The sequence below is a fragment of the Phyllopteryx taeniolatus genome, chromosome 15, assembly GCF_024500385.1.
Source record: "Phyllopteryx taeniolatus isolate TA_2022b chromosome 15, UOR_Ptae_1.2, whole genome shotgun sequence".
Lineage (NCBI taxonomy): Eukaryota > Metazoa > Chordata > Actinopteri > Syngnathiformes > Syngnathidae > Phyllopteryx > Phyllopteryx taeniolatus.
The window spans coordinates 6,373,564-6,401,190 of record NC_084516.1 but is presented as its reverse complement, the minus strand read 5'-3'; the positions used below and the strand labels follow the sequence as shown (position 1 = coordinate 6,401,190).

The window sequence follows — 27,627 nt, the reverse complement described above, 5'->3', positions numbered from 1 at the left end:
AAAGTAAACATCTGATTTAATGAACACGTCAGTGCCATCACAATGATAATTCCTTTGTGTCATTGTGTCACGGATAAGACGGATTATCAATACAACAGTATGTTCTGGAGGCATGTTCTGATGTTAACTCTGGCTAAAGTTTGGATGATAAATATTTTAAAATCGTAAGTTAGAACTCAGTGTAGGTGGGAGATTGATTCCAAAAGACCGGACAAGATTTGTATTTATGATTTTACTGTTTGTACTGTAATTTGTTGACAGACCATCTCATTCGAAAAAACATGACTGCATAGCACAAGAAAAAAACCACAAAAAAAAAACAGTAGAAATGTGAACATAGGACAATCACCGTAAAGAAAACTGTACATGCAGTGTTGTAGGAATTACATTGTAGACTTCCTTACACCTAAGCTCATGATTGAGAACACGGACTTCCATCCATCCATCCATTTTCTGAGCCGCTTCTCCTCACAAGGGTCGCGGGCGTGCTGGAGCCCATCCCAGCTGTCATCGGGCAGGCGGTGGGGTACACCTTGAACTGGTTGCCAGCCAATCGCAGGGCACATAGAAACAAACAAGCATTTGCGCTCACAGTCATGCCTACGGGCAGTTTAGGGTCTCCAATTAATGCATGTTTTAGGGATGTGGGAGGAAACCGGCCGGAGTGCCTGGAGAAAACCCACGCAGTCACGGGGAGAACATGCAAACTCCACACAGGCGGGGCCGGGGATTGAACCCGGGTCCTCAGAACTGTGAGGCTGACGCTCTAACCAGTCGGCCACCGTGCCGGTGGAACACGGACTTGACTTGTGAAATATAAATAGAACAAGAAATAAGATAAAATTAAAAAAAGATGTAAAAATGTAACACATAATAGTAAAAACAATAACATTGACCTTTTTTAGAGTGAGTCAAGATTCACCTGGGGAAAACGTCTAATGGAAATGTATAGAAATATTCTTGACAAATGGGAATTTTTGTTCAACCATTTTGCATGTAAAGACGATGAACTACGGCCTAACTGTTGTGGTGGGGTGAGTCTATTCAATAGAGACTCATTATAATGCATTTTTCTCACCACATCTTGAGCAATTGATTATGTAGCAAACAGCAAAGAATTGTACTTAATCATTTGCATTGACATAACAAAGCATTTGCATCTTGTTAAAAAACAATAACTTTTCCTGATATGCACACGTGACACAATGATGTAAAGATCATATCATAGAATTGTTTGACAAAAATGATTTGTAGCGAAAGTGTTGTCTTGTGCCCCCCTAAAAACCAAAAACCAAATCAAAATATTCTCAGTCTAATCTAAAAAAATTTAGATTTTTTAGCACGGTGGCCCGACTGGTTAGAGCGTCAGCCTCACAGTTCTGAGGACCCGGGTTCAATCCCCGGCCCCGCCTGTGTGGAGTTTGCATGTTCTCCCCGTGCCTGTGTGGGTTTTCTCCGGGCACTCCGGTTTCCTCCCACATCCCAAAAACATGCATGAATTGGAGACTCTAAATTGCCCGTAGGCATGACTGTGAGTGGGAATGGTTGTTTGTTTCTATGTGCCTTGCGATTGGCTGGCAACCAGTTCAGGGTGTACCCCGCCTCCTGCCCGATGACAGCTGGGATAGGCTCCAGCACGCCCGCGACCCTAGTGAGGAGAAGCGGCTCAGAAAATGGATGGATGTTCCTTATTTCACAATGTTAGCAAATCAACGGGAACACGTTTTGATAGCATCAAAGTCGAGCCAAGGCGATCTAGCGCTTGATTAAAAAAAAAAAAACGTGACGTAATGTTCTTTTTCTCACTACGAGCACTAAGTTATTAACGTTGGTTTTCTTCATTGTGCCAGGTTACCAAAATGCGTTTGTATATAACTGATATTAAAATTCATCTTTACTTTTGTACTTAAAGGTAAAAAAAAAAAAAAAAAAAAGTACAGACTGAAATATATTTAAGTACACGAGTTGAATCCAGTCTTCTATTTTCTTACAGGAGGGAAATCTTTGTACAATTATCTGTACCTCTACTCGAGTACAGAGTGCAAGAACTTTCATCCAGCTGCAGGATCACATATAACGCAGCAGATTTTTGGAGGTTATTGTGCAACAACATCGCAGTTGTAATACTCACACACAGGCACAATCTGTGGAGTGCGGATAATGAGATGATTCATCATAGCGATGAATATTTCATCAAAACAGGAGTGGGATATTATCTATTATCCAGCTATTTAAATAACTGCCATATTGTAATATCCCAGCTGTGGTCCAATGAGACCTTTATGCAAAGCAAAAGCGATTCATTCGACATGAGACCAACTCTGACGTACATTGTCCATGACTTTTTCCGTTAGCAGCTAATCAGCTAATGGGTAACAACAATAGCTAATGCAACATCAATTCTTCTACCTCTGGAAAAATGAGAATTACATTTCAAACCAGCGAGCTGGCTACAATGATGTGTAGCACTTAATATTATAAAAGGAAGAAACATGGATAGTGCTACGCTATCTGACAGTCTAAGTTAGCTTTTACCAAGTTAATTTGCGAGCTACACATGATGTAATGTGATTTAAAATTGTTTATTTATTATTATTATGTTTTAACTCTGCCATCATTAACTGTCCAAATATAGACAATTTTTTTCAGATATTTACGATTCTTACCCAAACTTCATAAAGCCTCACATCACATTTTAGCCATATCACATAGCTATACTTTTAAATGAAAGGAATTATACATCCATCCATCCATTTTCTGAGCCGCTTCTCCTCACAAGGGTCGCGGGAGTGCTGGAGCCGATCCCAGCAATCATCGGGCAGGAGGCGGAGTACACCCTGAACTGGTTGCCAGCCAATCGCAGGGCACAAACAAACAAACAACCATTCGCACACCTACAGGCAATTTAGAGTCGTCAATTAACCTACCATGCATGTTTTTGGGATATGGGAGGAAACCGGAGTGCCCGGAGAAAACCCACGCAGGCACGGGGAGAACATGCAAACACCACACAGGCGGAGCCTGGGATTGAACCCCGGTCCTCAGAACTTTGAGGCAGACGCTCTAACCAGTTTTCCCACCGTGCCGCCTAGGAATTATACAACTAAATAGATTTTTTTTTTTTACAGAATGTGACTTTAAAACCTTTTGATACACCGTGAAAAACCTACCAAATTGATGAAACCACAAACATGCACACATTCAAGATACAATTATTTTTTTGTTTTGATGTAATACAGAACAACTCCACTGATGTTCCCCAGGGTTCACTACTCGGCCCCCTTTGTGTACATCTACAAGAGCAGCTTGTAGATCTGTTCTTACCACTTGGGGAATAAAATCTGTGGAGTAAAATGATCGGGATATTCAAACTATGCCATGGGGATGAGTTTATTTGGTCATAACACAAATATGGACATACACGAGTCCTAAAGTAGAGCTGATAATTAATGTATGGTATTTTCTGGTGAGGAGTTTAGTAAAGGCTGATGACTTTGATAATGCCGCAGGCGGTGTTCCTGTGCACTGCCACGACAGCATGTGGTCAAGGTGAGCACAGGGGGAAGACTTCACACAGCCGAGCAGATGGTACATTTATATAAAATCTACAGGATGACAAGAGTAATTTTGTTTTCTGTTTGTTTCCTTTTTCCAATTTCGTAGAAATGCCCTAATCGTAAATTAAACAGCAACATTTATGTCTTTTCACTGAGGTTTCCACAACCCCTCTTCTTTCTTGAAACTGTAGTTAAGGTGGATGCAATACAGAATACAATTGACTTTTGAAAAAAGAAAACAATTTGGAATGGAAGCTACACTATCTGGGCAAACCAGCAATAGTGAATGTATAGTCGATGATGAACTCAAACGGCATTAATACATAAAACATTGGGTAGTCATTAAAATAAGTTCATACACGCACATTAAGTAACTAAGTAAGGTTTATAATAGGGATTCATAGCACCTATCTGAAGCACATACTACAATAAGATAAGGTTGCTACTTTGACTTGGGGAATAATAATAATGTCCATAAATGTGTTGTTTTGCTTAAAACCCAAAGGTAAAACAAAGGTTTGCGTGGACAGAGGACTAAGGAAATCAGAAAGTTGTCCAATTTGACGAAAACAACAACAAGAACAACAACAACAAAAAACATCTCAGGATTTGAAATCTTAATTTATATTTAAAAAGTGGTTAACTTCCTTTTCACTTCCTTTCCATCTTCTGTCATCATTGGACAGTTAATTATCTTGCCAGTTGTGATTTATCTTCATGGTATTTTAACTCAGTTAAAGTTGTGCAATTTTCATTAATGCATTTTCCTTTTACGATAATGGTTTGGTAAATTGAATCGAGATCAGGAGTGTTATGAATGCATTGTTGAGATAGTTTATTTTCTGTCCTGTCGAAGGTGTTCAATTAATGTGTCTGCCTTTACACGGTAAAAAACGAAACAAAATCTATGTAATTACAAAGTAACTAAGGGCAGAGAAGCAATGCTATGCCGTGGATGGAGAATGCGAGGTGGACCACCTCCTGAAACCCATTTCTCAATTGTGTTTAATTGTAAACAAACACACAAAAAAAAAACAGTTCTAGAGAATAAATGTGTGTGTGTGTGTGTGTCGCTAACCACTCTCAGTTTAATGCATATTTAATTCAAACACTTCTTTTAAATAGCACAGAGAAGAGACATGATTAAATAGCTCATCTCCAATGCGTCATTTTATGCTCTCAGAACCAACACAATGGCTCACTTTCATCATGATCCTTCTCCTTTTGAAAACATTTTCGCATCATTATGACTGCTTGAGCAGTAGCTGCCTTTCCGTGCGAGTGAAAGTGAAACAAAATGAAAGATGAATTTAAAAACAAAACCCCCGCTCGTGTATATCCATTATCAGCTCTGGTGCAATAACGATATGTCAGCAACAAGTGGATCAGAGCGGCGGCACTTAGGAGAAAATAATCACGCGTAATGGAATTAACAGAACGCAGAGAGGAGAGTGACTTGGACATGACTTTAGGCTTTTTGGCTTTAAACAGGCACCCACACACACACACACACACACACACACATACACTCGCACACATGCACGCAAATGGTCAAAATGGGCAAAAGTATTCAGACACACCGCTGAATCAAATACATTTCTCAATCAAGGGTCAGGGCAGACCCCTATGGTGCATCGTAATTATGGCTAAAGCAAGTCCATACAATACACGATGAGTTGCACCGTGCATAACTCAGTCCCATGCTTTGTGCATTCCTCTTCGCACTGATCATTTCCAAAATATTGAGGCCTCGCTGCATTGACTGCACACATGTGTTTATGAACGAGCATCTCAATAAATGAGACTATTGTAGAAAAAGTTCATTTCAATAGTTCAAAAAGTGAAACTCATATTAGTATATAAATTCGTTAAAGACAGACAAATGCCAATTCCTGCTCAATTTCTGTATTAAAATTCGGATTGTTTCTTGGATAACATGCCAATTTGTTGAGTTGGTGAATATGGCGTTTTCATTTTACGCGGTACTCCAAGCAAATATTTCAGCTACCCAACCTACATATTTTTTAGCGATTGAGATCCAAATGACAAGTTTATTACAATGAATTGGCCTATAATCGAAACTTTACAAAATGTTTTCAAAATTTCCCCATCTAAACTTGCTCGGGAAAATTTCTGCTAAATTGCCTGCATTTTTCTGCCACTAAAATCTCGACAATTCCCACAGATGCATTCCAAAGTAGAGGAGCGGAAGCTGTTGTATCTGTAAAAACGGGCACCAAATGTTCATCCACATCTGCTTCCTGTGATTGTAACAGCCAAGTGTCCAGATACTTTTGTCCGCATAGGGGATGTGTAGTGCGAAGACATAAACCTGCTAATTTAACTCCCAGCAAGGCATCAAATAAACACGTTTGGCTAAAGTGTTCCTTAATTTGCTGTTGTAGGGCAGATTTGCTGAACAGATGCAGCGTTTATAGCCACGTCCCCCACCCCACCCCACCCCACCCCAACACGCACACACACACAAACACTCACACAATGGCACCTGTCCACCTATTAGCAGTATCACATCCTCGGATCGGTGATGCATGAAGTGTTTTCCTTGAAGTGCAGCGTAGCAGCAGTTGTTAAGGGACCAAAGGCCTGTGCGCTTTTTAACCTTCTTTGCTTAATGGTGGCCCGGACGAATGTTAACGTGTCTGTCCACTCTTTATGTACTGCTGAGAGGGCCGCCGAATACACTTCAAGGGCTGCTGGGAAATCTTAATTTCGCATTGTCGGTGTGCGCAAAGTAGCAGCTGCTTCCCAGTATGCATCGCTGCCCCTCTCTTTTGTACAAAAGTGTAGAATTACTGCAAGTCTTAGCCGGATAGTGACTGGTTTTCTGTACAGTAAAAGTGCACATTTTAGAGTGACCTCATATTTTGGCCAGCCAAAGGCACACCTGTGCTGTAATCCTGCTGTCCAGTCAGCATTTTGACAAACCAAACCTGTGAGGTGGATGGATTATCTCGGCAAAGGAGAAGCGCTCACTAACACAGATTAAGACTTTGATTTGTGAACAATATTTGAGAGAAATAGTTTTGGTGTACATAGAAATAGTCTAAAAAAATAAAGTGTCGCATTTATATTTTAGTCCAGTCTATATTGTGTGCAGATAAACGGGTATTGTATATCATTGACAGTAACAATTATTTTTTACTTATTTACTTAAGTACATTTCATGTCTGTATGTTTTTTTTTTTTTTTTTTTACACGTGTGTGTGTGTGTCTTCTACTCAAGTAAAGAGTGTGAGCACTTTTGCCACCTCTGGTGTATTTCTTGACTTGCGAGGTGAGCGCGGCAATTTCATTCCCTGCACAGTTTTCCTTGGAAAGCATTTAAGGTTACGACTCGCAGTAAATTGCCGAATATGAATTTGTCGGAAGGCGTTCGAAATTAAGGGCAAAGGGACCCACAGGTCATTTAAAAATAAAGAAGCAGACTTAAAAAAAGAGTTGATGAAAATGAGCTGAGTTGTTTTAAAAGAGAAATACCCATTATTATTCATTGCAGAGAAACATGCTCCTGAGAGTACACGTGTCTATTTGCCTTGTGGTAGGTGACAAAGGTATTTACTGATTTTAAAAAAATTAATAAAGGAGTCTTTTCTTGTGTATTTAGTAGGATTTGGTACAAAAAGCTGTAAGCAGACAGCTGGCATGTTTTTGGGGATTACTTGAGAAAACTCATGAATACAGTGTTGCCTTGAGATAAGAGTTCATCATTTTTGTTTGTCACTTTCAGTTGAAGTTTAGTGTAAAACGGACACGTTAAAACAAAAAAGAAGTAAACATTATATATTTATACACCAACATTTTAAACCTAACCATGTAGTTTTTTCTTATGGGAGTGGATTAGCGTATTGCTAAAATATTATGCGAAACGCCATACATAGGTATAGAGGTGTCACACTTAATTGATTAATCGACAACTAATCAATTGTAAAATTAATTGACAACTACTTTGATAATTGCTTAATCATTTAGAGCCATTGTTTAACTTAAAATATTCCAAATCCTATGATTTCACCCTCTCAAAAGTAAATATTTGGATTTCTGTGATCCTTCGTGAAAGTAGACTGATTATATTTTGTGTTTAGTTAAAATAAGACATTTGCAAACGTCTTCTTTTACTTTGGAAAACAATAATCATAACTGTTCCCTTATTTCTGATATTATGGACCAAATCAGTAACTGAATCGTAATCAATCTATAGAAAAAGTTATATTGTAATATTGTAGTGTCGGATGAATTCCCAGCATGCCGAGCAGCTTTGTAAATAGTTGTAAAGTGTTGTATAAATGCTGTGTTCTTGTTAGCTAGTGTTAGTTAAAATGCTGTTTTTAAATGGTGATTTTATTCATTAAGGAAAAAAAAATGTTTTGTTACCTGGCCCTATTAAAAAGTAATGGCCCCCTAAACCTAATAACCTGTTGGGCCATTCTCAGCAGCAACAACTGAAACCAAGTGTTTTCTATAACTGGCAATAAGTCTTTCACATCTCTGAGAAGATATTTTGGCCCACACTTCTATGCAGAATTGCTTGAATTTAGCAAAGAATTGAGGGTTTTCAAGCATGAACGGACGGCCTTTCAATCAGATTCAAATCTGGACTTTGACTAGGCCACTCCAAAACCTTCATTTTATTTTCATTTTTTTAAAGCCATTCAGAAGTTGACTTGCTAGTGTGTTTTGTATCGTTATCCTGCTGCAGAACCCAAGTGTGCTTCAGCTTGAGGTCACAAACTGATGGCTGAACATTTTTGCCCAGTCATGAACACTGACCTTAACTTTCAAAGTTGTCCTGAGTTCCTTTGTGGCCTCCTCAGTGAAAATTAACCAATAATTGTGATTAGCCACGAATAATTCATGATTTAACAAGGGGGTAATTATTTTTTCACACAGGGTTAGATAAGTTTGAATAGGTTTTATTTTCCTTAATAAGTGAAATCATCATTGAAAAACATTTTAAGTTCACTTGGGTTATGTTTGTCTAATAATTACATTTGTTTGATGATCTGAAAGTGGGGAAAGTATGCAAAAATATATGATTTTGAGAAGGGGGTGAATACTTTTTCACAGCACTATAGTGGGGGTTCAGTGTGTTTACATTTTATTTTGGTATCCTACTAATTTCTTGTAAGAAGAAGAAACCTTAGAATGGTCTGATTTTGATTAAAAGGAAGAAAAGAAAAAAATCTAGCCCAGATCCATAGCAACTCCCGAGCTGCTTTTCTGTGTCAACAAGTTTCCCTTGGCATCCGTTCTTTCCTGTGACGCCTGCCTCTTCCAGCCTTACCACCCTCCACTCTCCATCCTCTCCCTCCCTCCTCTTTTCAGGCTTTGTTGTGCTTTATTTTGCTCTCCTCTCTTGTTTTTAGCGCTTCTCTCTGTGATGTTAGCGTGCTTGGCTCCTCGGCAAATAAAAGGTGGGGGTGGGGGTGGGGTGGCGCTGTACGAGTGCCAATCAATGCCTGCTCCTCTTTGGTCCCTCGAGATTTGTCTTAGGAACATCTCTCACCGGAGCACAACTTAAACCAGACGGAGTGAATAATTTTCCCTTCTAATTTTTGATTTTATTTTGCTGAAATCAGGAACTAGGTCACCGCCTGCCTCAATAGGGACAAGCGTCACTCAAAATGGAGACCTACGGAGGTGATAAGACCCCTGTAAGACCGCGGAAAGGGAGTGAGAATGGAGACGTTTGACTTGTTTTTTTTTTCCCCCTGTTGCTGGTGAAAGAGTGAGTCACATGTGGAAAGTGCCCCAAAAAAGAAAACATGGGCAAGGAGTAAAAGAGGGGGAGGTGAGGCGGTAAGATGAGGAGTGGGGGGGTGAGATATACATGTAGTGGGTGAGATGGAGGAGGAGGAAGAGGAGGAGGTGTCTGCTTCCAAAAAGAAGAAAAGGCTTGTTAAGGAACAGGGAGGCAACATCTGGTATTTGTCTTGAGGCCCATCAGATAGACTGTGCGCCCTATTCTTGGCTGAGTTGGGGAACATTCACACTTCGAATGTGTGGCCGGTTTGTTCATCTGTAAACAGTAAACGGACAGATGTTCAGTCATGGCATAACAAGGAAAGTTTTTTTTCTCCCCCTTTAGCTTGGCTTGTAGTGGTGTTGGTGGAGGGGGTGGGGGTAGGGGGTTCTAAAAAAGCAAAGAAATGAGGAAAAAATGACCTCAGTTGTGTTTACTTGAATTTGTCAGGAAGGACTGAGGATCTCTGATTTCCTTCCCTCCTCCTTTTGTATCCACCCACTTTGGGCTGCCAGGGCGTGGCCTGTGACCTCTTGACCCTCTACTGTGTGCGTGTTTGCGCGCGCGCGTGCGTGTGTGTGTGTGTGTTGCGTGCATCTGTGTGTGTGAGAGACAAGATGTAAGGGTGAAGTTTCCCAGCTGCGCACAGAGAGGGTGAGGGTGGTGGGGAGGGAGCATACATTTTCTTCTCCTTAAAAAAAAAAAGAAAAACCACAACCAGAAAGAATGAGAGCTTTGTGTGTGTGTGTGTGTGTGTGTGTGTGTTTGCATCTTAAGAAGGAGGGGGATAGAGGGACTGAAAAAGAGAAACAGAGAGATTATTAAAGAAGTAAACAGATGGCGAAAAGAGTTTTTGAAGCTATTGCAGAGTGAAGGAAGTTTCCAAATGTGGAGGTATCAGAGAAGAAGTGCGACTCCAGAGTTGACAGGCAGGGAAAAGTATGACATGGGTCTGAAGAACAGAGGAGGGATGTGAACAAGAGCTCAACTTCCCCCCCCCCCCCCCCCCCCCCCCAGTTTTAAACTACAACAGCAGTCATGAAAGTACAACCTCTGTCAAAGTTCAGCTGTTTAAAAATAACTTTGTGCATGTTTTTTTTTTTTTTTTTTTTTGGTAACTGTATGGTGGCAAGCCACTTCCCTGCTCATGGAGGATGATATTAGATGACAGAACTGTACCATTTTTTTATTCGGCGTTGGGGGGATTGGTTTCATCTTGACTCTTGAAGCAAAAAGAGAAAATAAATTCCTCTCATGCAGCAGATGGAGAAAATTAACATTAGGGCTGATGATAATGCTGCCTCAAGTTGTCATTTTATTCCATGAATACGCTTGTTTTGCCCAAAGCAATTGAAAAGCACGAGGCAATAAGACAGATGATTCATTTTTACTATAAACAAATTCATGCTGCTATATATGTTTTATGTCACTTTTCAAATAGGTGCAGTACTACAGCTGATAGGTTTTCTGGCTGAATGATAAGGAGAAGATAGCGTTAGTGACTGCTGCAAATAATGGTCACTAGGAATGGCCATGAGTCTAACTGTGCATGTGTTTGTGGTTTAGACGGGATTATACAGTCGTCTGCTTCCCTGCTGGTGTTTGAGGACATATATCAGCAGTTTGTGTGGCCTTTCAGCCTGCGTCAAGTGACTACTACGGCCAAATAGATTTTCTCCACTGGCCTTTTTTCTCTCCCTCTTTTTTTTTTTTTATCAGCGTAAAAAAGCAGATTTTGTTGCTGTAGCCGCACAATCGATGCTTCCACTGCAGCCGGTTTCAACTAGAGTTGCATGTTTTAACAAATAGCAAGGATGAATTAATGCTGCCATGCTAAAATAGGGTAACATGCATGTGCAAAATACATAAAAAATGCTTTGTTTTTAGTCCTTCATGTTTGTACCACTGCTGTTTTGTATGTACAGTAGTACACCACTGTGTTACCAGATAACACAAAAACTACATGAGTCATTTCTACAATTCAGTGAACCCCCGGCTATTAATGTGGGATAGTGACGGAGCCATGAAGGGGAAAGTTTATTAGACAGTGGTGAGGCCAGCCATGATGTACGGATTAGAGACAGTGGCACTGGTGGAAATAAAGATTTTGAGGTTTGCTCAAGGAGTGACCAGGTTGGATCAAATTAGAAATGAGCTCATCAGAGGGACAGCCAAGGTTCGATGTTTTGGAGACAAAGTTAGAGAGAGCAGACTTTGATCGTTCGGACACGTCCAGAGGAGAGATAGTCAGTGTATTGGTAGAAGGATGATGAGGATGGAGCTGCCAGGCAAGAGAGCTAGAGGAAGACCAAAGAGAAGGTTGATGGATGTCGTGAGGGAAGACATGAGGGCAGTTGGTGTTAGAGAGCAGGATGCAGGAGAAACATGGAAAAGGATGACGCGCTGTGGTGACCCCTAACGGGACAAGCCGAAAGGAAGAGTGACGGAGCCATTCTGCAAAAAGCTACATTTAGTTAGCTAATATTGATAACTTGTGTTGTCGATAACGTGCTGTTGTGCTAAGTTAGTTAGGCTTTGCAGTACATTACACTATATCGTCTGTTTAAAGTGTCAAATGATCCAAAACCTTGAACAGTCTTGGTCACTGCGAAGCGTCGAGGCTGAGATTTTGCATTCACTTTTTTTTGTAATAGAATTATTCGAGTTATTTAAAAAAAAAAAAAAAAAAAAAACGTGGTATAGCTGGGGGTGGGTGGGCGTGAACGATGAACCTCAATATAATGGGGGAAACACTGTAATATCGTTAAGTGGTTTTATTACAGATTTTGTTTGGCCTGTTTCCTCTCCTTACCAATTTAATTGAATTGGTGAGGAACAAAGGAATAAAAAGGAGTGTTACGCATCCACCACAACGTACTGTAGGTTGCCACGTGTGTCAGTAAAGATGAATGGGGGGCACCTGACGACTGATCCGATCTGTGAGCGGTGCCATCAGATCATAAGCGCTCTGAGTGGCTGAGGAGGCACCGAGCAGATTCATCCCGTGCTTGAAGCGAGTGCATCTTGGCCCCGCCTGGGAAAAAGCCAGGAGGGCTCTCCAGCTCCCTCCCGCTCATCCCTTAGGGGAGGGGCAGCGGGGTGTAGGTGGAGGAGAGAGTGAGAGCGAGCGCTTAACTGTCAATCTGCGGCCGCCTCTCCCCGTTCCTCCCCTCTAGTGGCAGTTAGGGAGCCCTGTGGAGTCCCACTAAGCCTCTCAATAGCCACCCTCCCTCCCATCTCGAGCCTCATTCACGTCTAATGAGGTGCTCAAGTGTCTGTGGCTTAACATGAGGGTCAACAGCACTGAAATGAGACCTTTCATTTTGTTATTATTTTCTTAATAAACACACATTTACATGTTGCTCTCATAAACACAAGCACGATAAATGGTATTATGCTCTTTGTATGTTGTTCTGAGATTCTCTTGACCTCCTAGGAGGTTCCGGTTCCGGGAATTGGAATCGTTTTTGGTTTTTTCACAGGGGCCTCACCTTGCTTGAAAACTCACCAATTTTGGCAAGGGCGTGCATCCTCGTGAAAGGGCTCCTGAAAATGGCTACCCAAAACTCACTTCGTAGTGCCACCTGGAAAATGTTAAATATTTATATATTTTTCAAAAATATATATTTTACGCAGTTATACTAGACAGGGCGGCACGATTGACGACTGTTTGGAGCGTCTGCCTCACAGTTCTGAGGACCGGGGTTCAATCCTGTGTGGAGTTTTGATGTTCTCCCCGTGCCTGCGTGGGTTTTCTTGGGGCCCTCCGGTTTCTTCCCACATCCCCAAAACATGCATGGTAGGTTAATTGACGACTCTTTTGTCTTTTGTATGTGCCCTGCTATTGGCTGGCAACCAGTTCAGGGTGTACCCCGCCTCCTGCCCCTAGTGAGGAGAAGCGGCTCAGAAAATGGATGGATGGTAGGTTGACAAATAATCTGGTATATGTGCAGTAAAAAAGCAAAGAGAAGTTTATCAAAAAGCTCGCTTTCAGGGCAACTATCCATAATATTTACGTTTACGTCAGTCGGAACATTATTCACCTCTTTTTTTTTTAAATTGCAGCTACAAACGACTACACACGTGCTTCAGCTGCCTGCTGAATGATGAGCATCAAAGGCAGCATCGCTTTCTTTTGACTCCAACCTAAACAACCTTCAAACTTTAGTCAGGAACCTCGTGCGACATGTGTTGTCTTCCCCCCCAGTTCCCAGATTAGAATCAACAGGCGGAGTTCAGTGTTGATATAACACTTGCTTGCTTAGGAGGCTAACTGTCGAGTTGAAAAGGTTTATGTGTTTTTCTTTTAGATCCTTTTTAATATCTCGCAGCAGAATGTCTCGTTTTATTATCCTTCTTGACATTTCTCTCAATATTGCACCCGTCTAAATTTGCATTTTCTGTACTGAGATCATCTTCAACGGCAGAAAGGGAGAAATGCCACACGTTCTTTTGCATTTTTCTTCACCAACATCACATGTAATATTTAATAGTAAACTGTCAATAAAAGCTCACCCGCCAGCAAACAGACACTTTTACGCAGACAGAGAGGAAACACAGTGTTGTTTCGAGTAGCGGCAACATCATAAAAGAGAGGCATAAAACTCTATGAGGGTGATACACATTTTTATAATCTCATGGGTTAAAGTAAGCGCGCTCAGCAAATTAAGTCAAAAAGAGTCGAGTTATTCAGAGGTACCTTAAACTACCCCGCACATAATTCTAATGGTACCTAGTTGCTTGATGTCTTTATTAAAGCACGACTCAGGAATTAATCTATGTTTTTGTTGCTTGTACAGGGTTGACATTTAATCTACACATAGTGGAAAATCTGGGAGTGTAAATTATTTTTGTATCATTTGGTGAGCAATTAACTAAATAATAATACAGTGGCACATAAACCTCAGAAAAAAGAATATGCTTACAATTATTTTCTGAGGGTAAATTGAATGCTGATGCATACAATAATAATATACACAGGACATAAAAGACTGAAATATATCATCATGTGAATTTACTGTACTTTCTTTTTGTTGCCATAAATTAGGTGAAGCCAGTAAACATAAACTTGAATGACAACTCATTTTGTTTTGCTTGTACAGTGGTGACTTGAGATACGAGTGACCCGATGTATGAGTTTTTTTTGCAATACGAGTCCGTCATCTGGCCGTTTTTTTTGCTTTGACTTGAGAACTTTTGAACTCAAATAGTGAACAATTTATCAAAACGAGACTGTAAGCTTTTTATGTCAATCCCAGTTGAATTTTACTGTCAAACTAAACGTAAAACAAAGATAATTAAACATTGTTTATTTAAAACAATCAAACAACTGCCTGAAGAAAGCCCCTGCTAACTTAATGCTAACATACAATGGAAAATGCAGTTGAAATCTTAACGATTAGGGTCAATAGTTTGAGAACCGTTTACGCAACGGATATTTGGACACATATAGACTGATAATAGCGGCACGGTGGCCGACTGGTTAGAGCGTCAGCCTCACAGTTCTGAGGTGTGGGGTTCAATCCCCGTCCCCGCCTGTGTGGAGTTTGCATGTTCTCCCCGTGCCTGCGTGGGTTTTCTCCGGGTACTCCGGTTTCCTCCCACATCCCAAAAACATGCATGAATTGGAGACTCTAAATTGCCCGTAGGCATGACTGTGAGTGCGAATGGTTGTTTGTTCCTATGTGCCCTGCGATTGGCTGGCAACCAGTTCAGGGTGTACCCCGCCTCCTGCCCGATGACAGCTGGATAGGCTCCAGCACGCCCGCGACCCTAGTGAGGAGAAGCGGCTCAGAAAATGGATGGATGGATAGACTGATAATATAACAACATTCACAGGCATATATTCTTTATCCTCTACGAAAAATGACTAATATTAGTATTACAGCATCTTACATCTTGCAGTGGTGTGAAACTATTTTTCTTTGTGTATTTATAATTGTATTATACTTCCCCCGGTGGCCAAGGTGGGCACATTAGAAAGAGCAGCACAATGAATTGAATTGGAGCATTAAATCATGATGCAAAAACAGTTTAATTCTTTACATTCTATTTAAATATGCTTGTCCTCTGTGGTTTTCTACAGTACAGTATTATGGAGTGTTACGAGTGTTTTGGGTTACGAGCGTGGTCACAATTGAACTTGTATCTCAAGGCACCACCGCACTGTATATACCGGTAACTTTTTGGGGAAACCTAAAGGTAACAGGAGGGTTCAAGGAATAATCCAAAATTTTGTCAAATCATTGTACTTGCTATAAAATATCCGTGTTCTGCAGGAAGAGTGTATTCGCTATTGATTTTTTGATTTCAATAGTTATGTCTTTTATCAGATGTTGTTGTTTTGGAATCCAGAACACCAGCTGTGAGTTTTTTCTTTTTTTTTTTTGCACAAAAGAGACTGAGAGGAGTTTCCAGACGACGTGCGAAAAAACAGCTCAGACACCACGTCCCTTTCATTTATTCATTACCGCCGACTTATGGGAGAACACTTGGCACTTTGCATCCATCCATGCCGCATTCAAAACATCAAAACGATTCGCTTTGTGTGTATGTAGGTATGTTTGTGTGTGTGCCACAGTAAGTGTCATATTACGAGAGAGTACGGGGAAAGTCAGTGTTGGTGAGATGCCAACCACACAAACACACCAAAATAATGTGGCCACACATTTCGCGCTATCTTTCCCTGCTGCTCCTCTCCGGTCATTTTAATTGCACCGCGGACTCTGCATTAATACAGTAAATAGCTAGTGAGTTATGTATTTGCGCTATCAACATGCTGTCACACTATCTCGCATGCTATCGCTGCACAGCGTTACTTAATCAATTAAACAGTTTATCATGTGCAATCTGTTCTCTGGCTCCGCTGAGATGATTATCTCTACATATTTTTTTTTTTTTTTTTTTAAATCTATCAAGAAGACCAACATCCTGTATTTGATTTTAGCATGAGACTAAATGAATATTTGAGCTGTGCTAGTGGGATTTTGATGTTTGTATTTTGTGTTGTTTTCAATTATTGATTTTCCTCTTCAGTGTGCCCATGACAATTGCTCATCTTCGATTATGTAATTGTGCAGCTTTGTCTGCTGAAATGGAGACCGAAACATATTTCCAGCTCTTTGTCACTTTGTCTGTGCAGTCGTAATGAGCTAATTATTATTAATAAGAACCGTAGACTTTATTTTTTACTGTATTTTTTCTGTCTTCCTGATTTGGCGTGTTGCTTTAGAGCTGAAATTCAGTAATCCGCAACCTTGTGACCAAATATTTATTTTATTATTTCTAAATATAATTTAAAGTTTCATGAATTCATGCATATAATACCAACATATATGCATGTGAGGTGCAGGTATATTTTTTTCCACTCGCCATCTTCTTGTTCTGCACTTCAGTATCTTTGAATGTGTTTGTGCCTTGAAAAGGCGGGCCTGGCCTGTTGAGTGACATGGGAGTGAGCGAATGAGGATGTACAGTCTATCCTAATCACCTGTGATGGATTACAAATCATTCTAACTAGTGGTGGCAGGCTATATTAAATTAGCTCACAATGTTTACCGTAGACGTGCAGGTGTGAAACTAAAGCCAGTTGTGCTACAATAGGCACATCACACTTCAGCTGTTTTTTTTAAGTGTGAAATGATCCCAAACTTTGGACATTTTCTGTCTTTCATGCACGCTTTCCTCCTGACTCACGCTTATTGCTACGTGAGTCTGCAGTAACAATCCGTCTGAAAAAAAAATCACCACAAAATCCCAGAATATAGGTTATGTTCTATGATATAAGTACGATAAAAATTCAGTAATAGAATTAACCCGCAAAAATAGCGAGAAGTGACTTTAACACATTTAAAATCATTTCAAACTCTGTTACAGTTGCAAAAGTCCAGCATACAATAAACCAGTTTTTCACAATATCTGCTCAGATAGTTCCTGCAAGTCTTCTGTTTTTTTTTTTTTTTTTTATTACTTCCCCTACACCCCGAGTCAAATTCCCCCGTTGTCAAAGCCAAGAGCGGAAGGCAAAGTGCAGAGAAGTAACAAGGGGAAGTTGTATGAGTGAACAGAGAGAGAGGGAGAGAGGCAGAGAGAGAACTGGTCTGGGTGGGTGCCAGTCGCCCACTTTTACCCTCCACTTTGACCTCCGCGTTGCAGAGGTGGAGCTCTGCTTACTGCAACTTGACTCCGCCGGTTCAATTCTCACTCTGAGCAAAACAAGACGACCAGGAACTTTTTGATCCTAACTAGTCATTTCTTTTTCGTTTTTAACAGACATGCCATCGTGTGTGCATTTGCACTAGTGCTACACATTGTAAAACACCTCCAGACACAGCCTACACAATCCTGGTGCCTTCTTTATTTTATTTTATTTTTTTGCCTCTCTTTCGCCTGACTCACCCTCACAAGTATGCAAGCAACTCCAGCTCAGTCACCTAATTGATTCCAGACTTCCCCCACAAGCCTTCACTCTCCATACGCGTCCTTCTGGACTCTCTGGGTCTCAATGTCGAGTGCATGTTTCCATGACATGGTGTCCAATGACTTTATGGAAACATGCTTGTCCGTGTGCAATGCATGCGTGCATATTTTATTCATAACATCAGTATGTTTTCCCAAGTAAAAATGAGGCTCTAATTAGTAGATTTCTTTTTGTCTGTCATAATATCAATAAAACTGTCTTTGTAGATTCTCAGTGTTCCAGGTCATAGTAATCCGCAAAGGTTTAATCAAGGCAATTAGGCTCTTTTTCTTTGTTGAATTTTTTTTCTTCTTCTTTTTTTCCATAAACATTCAAAATTCCATTTGAAAGGTCTAATACAGTGGTGCCTTGAGATACGAATTTAATTCGTTCTCAAAACACTTAAATGGAAAGGCCATTAATCCTTTCCAGCCCGCCAAAAATCCCCCAATTTCTTGTAATGTTTTTGAGGAAAATAGTGCTCTGTAATATTAGACATCATCAAAAATACACAGTAATGACATAATTAAATAGAACTAAAAATAATGAAATACTTTTTGTCACATTTTCGCTTTCAATGCGGATTGTTATGCTCCTTCGGGTGGCCACCAGGGGGCAGTATGAGACAGACATATACTGTTATTGGAGAGTCAAGTCCTCTCTTCGCTTCTCAGTACGGCAGTAATATTAGTTGTCCTTTGCAGAGGGTAAAGAATATACGCCCGTGAGTATATTATTTGTCTACATGTGTTGCTGCACCATTTGTGTTCAGATATGCCATGCTTAAAGGGTAATAACACTGTTACATAGATGTTAATTGTTAACCCTTGTGTCTACGGTGTTTCCTATTGTACGTTAGCATTAAGATAACGGAGGCCATATAGTTGTTTGAAATACACAATGCGTAATTCTCTTTGTGGTATGTTTAGTTTGACAGTAACCTTCAGTTGAGTGTGGCAATAAACAGCTCAGACTTTTTTTTTTTTTGGAAGAATATTTACTAATTATATCTGCCAAGGTGCCGCTTGTTGTGAAGTGAGTAGAGTCACCTGCCACCATGCAGCGCTTGTATCTCACGTTTGTGCTTGCAAGTCAAAGCAAAAAAATATATAAAATAAAAATCAACTGATTGACGCTGGCGGAACGGTGGTTAGCACATCTGCCTCACGGTTCTGAGGACCGGGGTTTGATTCCCGGCCCTGCCTGTGTGGAGTTTGCATGTTCTCCCCGTGCCTGCGTGAGTTTTCTCCGGGCACTCCGGTTTCCTCCCACATCCCAAAAACATGCATAAATTGGAGACTCTAAAATTGCCCGTAGGTGTGACTGTGAGTGCGAATGGTTGTTTGTTTGTATCTGCCCTGCGATTGGCTGGCGACCAGTTCAGGGTGTACCCTGCCTTTTGCCCGAAGATAGCTGGGATAGCCTTCAGTGCGCCCGCGACCCTAGTGAGGATAAGTGGAACGGAAGATGAATGAATGAATGAATGATCGACGGCTCATATCTAAAAAAATAACTCGCTCGTATCTCAAGGCACTACTGCACACTATAATTATTTTAAAACATTAGAGTTACCTCATTTTTTAGTATGATTATTCTTTTTAGCCCTTGACTATGGTTGGTATCTTAAAGGGGACATATTATGGAAATGTACCTTTTTAATTGCGTGCAAACAAATAGTTGAGTCGCTAGAGGACCTGTGCACTAATCGAGTAAAATTCTCTTTTGTGAGCATTCTATTTCTCAAAATGTGTCTGTTGGCAAGCCATTTGGAATTTTGCAAATTGTAACGGCTTTCATAAAATGCAAAAAACCCTGCCCCCACACCGAATTTTTCCATGGCTCCTAGACCATTGTGCTCTTCTAAACTGTCAAGTGTTGGCTGGAACCTACATGGAAGGGTGGCATGTTTACATTAGCCAGTTGTGGTGGTGCGCAAGCGCCATTCATTTGCAGTCTAGACGCAGAGGGGTGAACGTCTCCTCTCTGGAGGGAGCCTCCAAATGTCTTCAGTAACGCTACAAAAAGTCGTCAGATTTGTTGCTAGTCGCTTATTTGAAAAATGGTCGTTAAAGGGGTAAGAAAAGTTGCAAAGTTGGCAATACTGGGGAGCTGCTTGCTTTATCGTAATGCAATACCTCCTCCCCTGGTTGCCATGGTAATTAAAAATGATTCTCCACTTGTGTGAAGCAGAGCCCCCATCTCCCAAAACTTGACTCCATACACACCTCCTATTTTATTCTATCTAGAAGCCTTTTGATTTTCTGCTAATTTCTCATAATGACAAGTCGTCTCATCTCTTCCTTATAATTCCAGCTCATCCAGTATAAGAATGCTTGTTAGTTATTATACAATGTAGTCGGAAAAGTGACTCTGATAAACAGACTGCCAACATTTCAAGTGGTTGTAAACCATTCATGAAGTTGGATCAACTTGGATTAATACACATTTATTACACTGTTATTACACCCATAGCCCAGCTAGAGGCCTATCTCTATATTAGACCGTGTGTGTGTGTGTGTGTGTAGCTGAGTGTAAACAAACACAACCTGCAAACGATATTTATGCACTGCTAGGTAAATTCAACCTCATTAGCGTGTTGCTACATGCTGTTGACCTTACCTGGCCTTGTCATCATCAGCACACGTGATGCTTATGTGAGTAAAATAGGAAAACACTAGGAGTCAAACAAAGGTAGGGGCACCAACTGCAGTTATTCTAGATTGCAGTAAATCTACATTCTAATGTGGTTCCGTTCTACCAATTTTACCTGTAATGAACGGGTGTCCACTTTCTTAGCATCCCCCTGCATATACCAAAAATAACATTTACCAATGCCCTTAAATAACATAAGAGGGTTGTTAAATGAAGTGTATCGGCGACTGTGACTCTCCTTTCCCATGTGCAAGGGCATTACAGTACCTTAATTATTCAATTGTTTTTCACTTGGGTGGCAGCCTATCTCTCACTACTGCTGAGACAGGCCTGGTTTGGGAGGAAGGGTCGGTCCTTGATCTTTGCGTGCCATTGATCCGAGGCAAATGAACAAATGAGAGCGTGGGAGAAAGGGAAGGAAATGTGGAGGGAGAGGTCGTCGCGTGTTGTCGCACCTTGGAGATCAATTGCAGCCTTGTTTGTTTGCTCGTCAGTGTGCTTGGCGAGGGATTACGCTCCCTCCTGGTGATATGGAAGGTGGTGGATAATGAAGATGTGGCAGTCAACATGGCTAAAATCATTTTGGATGTTGCTGCAGTAATTCTGAATTTGTGGTAGTAATTTATATAGTAACAAGGGTATTTAAGTAATACATAATTTTTGAATTGTTTATTAACTGCTCCTCCCCTCCCCCATACAAAGTTTGTCTCTCAGTCGAGATGTATCACGACAACAAACTCCTTGACCCCGATTACTACTTCCCTATTTAGCTAGGGCTTTGGCGCCATCTTGTGGCATCTTAGAGCATTGTAGAAAAAGCACAGCAAATAGGTGAGGGTAGGTTCCACAGAAAAAAAACGGAGTAGTTAAATCTGACTTCTTCTTTTCAGTCTCGTCCTTGTTTTCTGTGATAATCAGTAAAAAGCCGAAATGACTTTAATCTAATTGAGAGCGTGTGGCTGATAACATTTACATTCTCTGGGGCATACTGCAGTTGGTTGTAGCGGCGTCCATGATGAATGACGGATCATGATGCATTAAAGCCCTACTGCATTCAGCTGCACATTTTAGTCTCTGCAGCACGCTTTTCCCTCGGGCCATCTGTTTTCCTCCCCTGATTAACAGGCAGTAAATCTGAAAATGTGGCGCTTAGTGACACGCTGTTGCTACAGTGACAGTGGTGCCGTGTTTTCCTTCAGCCTACACACACAATTTATCCGACTGTTTTGTTTGACACGTCACTGAGTGTTGGTTTTGACTAGGTTTTCTTACGCAATTGACACTTGTGTTGATATGGTGCTACGGGGATTGCGTATTTGTGTGTTCTAAATGTGTTACGTTACTACTGTTGGGATCCATAAAAAAAAAAAAAAGAAAAAGGTTTTACAGCTGCTTTTCTTGGAGAGAAGCAGAGAAAATCCCACCCTGACAGTAACCCTTTATAGGACGCACGTTGAAATATACTTCAACATTGATTATGTGTACAAGTACATCCACCCATCCATTTTCTGAGCTGCTTCTCCTCACTAGGGTCGCGGGCATGCTGGAGCCTATCCCAGCTGTCATCGGGCAGGAGGCGGGGTACACCCTGAACTGGTTGCCAGCCAATCGCAGGGCACATAGAAACAAACAACCATTCGCACTCACAGTCATGCCTACGGGCAATTTAGAGTCTCCAATTAATGCATGTTTTTGGGATGTGGGAGGAAACCGGAGTGCCCGGAGAAAACCCACGCAGGCACGGGGAGAACATGCAAACTCCACACAGGTGGGGCCGGGGATTGAACTCGGGTCCTCAGAACTGTGAGGCTGACGCTCTAACCAGTCGTCCACCGTGCCGCCTACAAGTACATTAGTTTTTTAAATTTTTTCATTTGTGATTTAAAAAAATAAAAATAGTCCGTTATTGTGTTTTCTTTTGGTTTGGTTTACTCCGGCTTCCTCACATTCCAAAAACATGTTTCTTAAGTTAATTAAAGACTAAATTGTCCATAGGAGTGACTAATCTTTACAGTATGTGCCCTACGATTGGCTGGCGACCAGTCCAGGGTGTACCCCGGCTCTTGCCTAAAGTCACCTGGGATTGGCTCCAGCTCACCCGCGACCCTTGTGAGGATAAGCACTCTAGAAAATTGATGGACGGATGCAAGTCTATTGGGAGATACATTTGGATGAAAAGGTTGAGTTCCACTGCATTTCCAAGCAGGTTGTATTACCAGTGTTCATTTTGACAATACTTTTTAATTTAGTTGTAGTTGTTTGCCTAAAATATCTTTAATTTTAGCCATAAATGCAATAATCTTTAGTTTTAGTCAAATAAATTTCACAACATTTTCGTTATCAAAATCTCCAGTAAATTTAGTCGGCTAACCTATGAAGTGTAAATATTTCTAATTTTAGCCATAAATTCAGTAATCTTTAGTTTCAGTCGACTAAATTTCACAACATTTGAAACGTCAAAATCTAAAGTAAATTTAGTCGACTAACGTATAAAGTGTAAAGGATAAGGCCTTTTAAAAAAAAACCAAACTGATTGGCTCTCTTCCCCGGACGCAGCCAAGGCAGTGTATTATTATATTTTTTAAAAACCTTTACTTAGCCAGGAAAACCTCATTGAAATTAAAAATACTGTATCTTTTAACAAGAGTGTCCTGGTCCATTGTCATTGGATCCCTTCGCAAATTGTCCCATCTTCCCACGCAGCTAAAGTACAAGAAACAGAAGCGAGTCCTGCAGCCGATAGCAAACCAGTAATTTTTTTTTAGAATTGCCCGTACTTTATTAATAGTTTAAACATGAAATATACCTCAAATGATGAACATTACCCTTACTAATAAATGGCTGACAAATAATAAAATCTTGAAAAAAAATGCACTTTAAATTTGGGCACATGTGGTGAAGACTCTTGTAACTTCCACTAACAGTCCGGGCTAAGCTTATCTCCTTCCCCATAAAAACAATTATCTTGTCTCTCAGTCAAGACGTATTACTTCAACAATTACTACTTTCCTATTAGCCAGGGCTTTGGCGCCATCTTGTGGCACCTTAGGTCGTTACAGAAAGATCACAAAAATATGATAATAAATTTTTCAGCTACGAGCTGAGGGCAGGTTCCAGAGGGAAAAAGGCAATTAGATTAAATTGTGAAAAGTGAACACAGAATAGGAGGAGATTCACTGTAGTTTATTGGATATAGTCCTAGCTTGTCCAAACATAGTATTGCTCATCATCACCACTTAGAGTACATGGCTGGAGTGGCACAATGATGGCGATGACAACTTGCATTTTTTCCCACTTTTCTCAACAAAAGAACAAGAACAATGTCTATTCTGATAGCATGATTATATTCCCCTTTGGTTCAGTTTTATTGCCTTTTGGTCAGGACTTATACTTTGGCGAGGTGCGAGAAGACACGTTCCAGTCTTAAAAAAAAAAAGAAAAAGCCATCCTGTGGGTCGGGTTCAGCAGCGGTGGGCTGCAAAGTTTGTTCTTTTAAGAGGTGTACTGAGAAAGAAGAGATATCAGGAGCGCTAATGAGCTGGATTTTGCCGGAGACTTGGCATTCTGCTCATCTCGCTGCTGTGTTAGATAGAGCGAGCTGGCTCCAGCGAGCTTCCTGTCTGCGCCCTCAAGCAGGAGTAAATGAGGGCTGGGTGGTGGTGGGGGTGAAGAGGGAGGGGGAGGTGGGCAGGGTGTTGGAAGCAAAAGAACAGAGGAAGAAGCAGGAGGAGGGAGCCGTGTTGAAATTGAATGCCAGGACGCCATGTTCTCGCCGCCTGGGTTTCCATGGCGACGGGGTAATTCTGGCGAGTAAGGAAATTTCATTCACCCTTGTTAAGAGGGAGAGGGGAGAAAAAAAACACACGAGATGAAAATATTAACTGAGCAGAAGGACAGGAAGACACATGACATAAATCAGAGACGGATAAGTAAACCCACCCATCCCCCCCATGTGATCTTAGCATTTCTCTTTTCTCGGATCGTTCTGTGATGATGCTGGGGTTTGTTTGCCCCCTGCCGACCCTCCCTCCCTACACGCAAACACAACACCCACCCTGCACACGCTCACTCTGGCAGCCCTGCAGGTATATGGCACAGAACAAAGACAACCACTGTTAACCCGCCACTGTGTGTGTGTGTTTAATTTGGGAGCTTGTGCTGAAATACAGTGACGAAGCCCCCCCCACCTTTCATTGCGGGGATATCTTGCAAGTTGTGTATTTAAAACAACCACATGGCATTAGCCTTTAGTCCGCTAGCTCAAGGCTACTGCTGACATAGGTAAAGCTTAGCATCGATGTAGCTGTGTTACAACCATTTAAGCAACAGATATTTGAACACAAATGGTGTAGGAACACATGTAGATGCACATGTAGACAATATAGCAGTACTCACAGTCCTCTGTGAAGAAATGACGATATGAATCTCACTTGAATTCTACGGAGAGCACACCCCACTCCAATATGATTGGCTGCTGAATCCAGGCAGGAAAATAAGTGTGAAATAAATATGAGTTGACTGTTATATTGCCCCCGATGGCCAAGGCCCACAGACCAGAATGAGCAACACAATGTGCATCGAATTGAATGAGAAAGTGTGGCAAAAACAGTTTTCTTATGTTTCTACTTAATTGTCATTGCTGTATGTTTTTATAAAGTATGATTTTAGAGAGTGCTATTTTTCTCATTAAAAAACACAGTGCATGTTTGTTGTGAACAAATTTGAACACAATTTTTTTTTGCGAACATAAAATGTATTGAAAATACTATATGTACAATAGACTTGCGGTTCACCACCTGCAACCCAAGTTTTTTTCAAAATGTAAATTATTTTTTCTTTTAGTTTTTTTTTTCTTTTCATTTTTGGATGGGGTGGGGGATGCAGGGGGAACAATCCTGAAAATGCTTACTCAAGAATTTTTGGGGGGGTTGAAAGAAAATTATTATAATTGGTTTCCCCCAATGCAATTCTCATGCTCGTCAATAATCCTCGGGTTTTCACTATTCACGGGCCAGTCTGGTCCCAATGCCCTGCGATTAGGAGGGGTTCCACTGTATTATAGTGCCTGTGCGTTAGACATGTGCCTTTAAGAGGCAGGGCATTGAAATTAATTCAAAACACATTTTGACGCACATGTGCCGTAGCTGCCGAAGGATTAAATCCTTGTGTTTTATTTATTTATTTTTTATTTTTTTTGCCCTAGGCAGTTCGGGTGGGGGTTAAGAAAAAGGGGGTCGGGCCGCAACTGTACACGCAAGTGCAAGAACCTGAGCACGCGAGTGGCGCGAGTGCCTCGGCGAACGCACGCTAATCTTGGGCTAAGCGAGGCTGACAACTGACTGGGCCGTCGCTGCAGCCAACCTGACACTTGCCCTGCACACGCACATACACAGTGACATCGCAGCACACAGTTTCCTCCCCGAGCGTGATTCCCGATATAATGCGCAGGTTTCCTCATCAGCACATGCGGCATGTGGTGACAGAACACGCCATAAACAAGCGCGTGTTGTTTATAATCCTCAAGCTGGTATGTGCAGATGCTTCTCAGTCTCTGAAAACATCGTTACTGTTGCCACCGATTGGGATTATAAAGGAGCGGGGGTAATAATGCTGTATATTGTGATTCATAATTTGATGCTTTGTACTTTCAGTGGCTGAGGAGGGCCTCTGGGAGTGCGGACTGTCCTACGAGTGCAGGACCCTGCTGTTTAAGGCCGTACACAACCTACTGGAAAGGTAATGAAAAAGTGAATGACAAGCAAGTTATTGTTATTATTCAGGCACAAACGAACGCACAGTAGAACCTGCTTGGAATTCAAAAACAATTTCCTCATCGGAAAAATGGAAATATTGTGTACCCCTCCCTGTTTATCATAGGGGAAACATTCCCGACTGAAAATCTGCTATATCGAGAAAGCACACTTAAAACACATATAAACTTACTAAAACACACTTAAAAAAAAAGTATTCCTTTGTGTCTTTTCTTCAAGAAATGGGTAGAACCTCACTTTGTGGAAGCGAAAAGAAGATTATCTCGCACATTTCGCCAAATAAGACATACAACAATAGTCGCAGGCATAAATTCTCTCTTCTCTTTGGGGGCAACAACTATTAGCGGAATTTAGATGGGGACCTTCTCGACCTTTTCATCAAAAATAGTTTCAAACTTTTATTTTAAGAAACAATTGCGACATAATGTTATTTTAAAGTTGACTAAAGTCGTCACTATTCAATTAAAAGCGTGTAAGACCACAGAATCTTTTTCTTTGCATTCATCCACGAAATGGAATTCTCGTCGCAATTTGGCGTCATTTTTAAAAAAATATTTGAAGTGCGTCTCCAAACAAAAGTGCCAAAAGAAAGAATTAAAAAGTCACCGTTAGACAACTCCAGTTGCCTTCTGGCATCCTCACCGCAATGAAATTAATAATCTGAGCACTGAATCATTTGCTCAAGTACCCAAAGCTCTCCTTTCTGAGCCAGAGCCATCTGTTAAATGAAGCAGCACATATTTGCTCTCTATTAAGTGAAGCATCAGCGATCATCATCGGGGGCAGGCGGAATTAACCTTCCTATTACCTTGAAGATAACTGCTTTTATTGCAAACTGTTTCGGCGAGAAAGGGATCGCCTTCTCCGTGACGACATAAACTTTTGTTTTTGCTGTGCGCGAATAGGCATGAATTTGAGTCAAGTGGGTCTTAATCAAACAATCACAAGCAACACAATTAGGGACAATTTAATAATGTGCGCAAACTGCAACCGGGCAGCAATCAGGACCATTGGAAAAGGTCTTGGCAGAGATGTAATTGTTTGATTGAATTAGCTAGCGGAAGCTTTAGGGTGTGTTAAGCAAGGTATAAACATACAGATTTTAACATTATCAAGCAGGGTGCACATATACTGAGAATTGGGACACATTTGAGCATTAACCCTCTGTTAATGATCAAAGACAGCAAAGGCTCGATTATCGGATGTCTCTGAAAGATTTTTCCTGAGAGATTATTTTATGGTGTGGGCTGTTTGAAAAACAGTCAGTGCAGACAACTGTAAATGTTAAGCGGAGTACACACATACCGATAAGCGGGCCTAATTTGTACACCCCCCCCCAAGTCCTTACGATCAAAGTCACCAAAAAGACCCGATTATCGCATGTCTCAAATGATGCTGAGGGATTATCCTATGTTATGGGGTGTGTTA

At 41.0% G+C, this 27,627-nt stretch overlaps 1 protein-coding gene across 2 annotated transcripts in view; it reads left to right on the top strand.

Moving 5' to 3' along the window:
- The window catches only part of LOC133490234 (mediator of RNA polymerase II transcription subunit 13-like), a 104,413-nt gene that overhangs the window by 35,066 nt on the left and 41,720 nt on the right, over positions 1–27,627 (top strand). For both annotated transcript variants that reach the window (XM_061800039.1, XM_061800040.1), the window contains exon 3: positions 26,080–26,164. In XM_061800039.1, the coding sequence (XP_061656023.1) occupies positions 26,080–26,164 (85 nt within the window). The remainder of the gene's footprint in view (positions 1–26,079; positions 26,165–27,627) is intronic.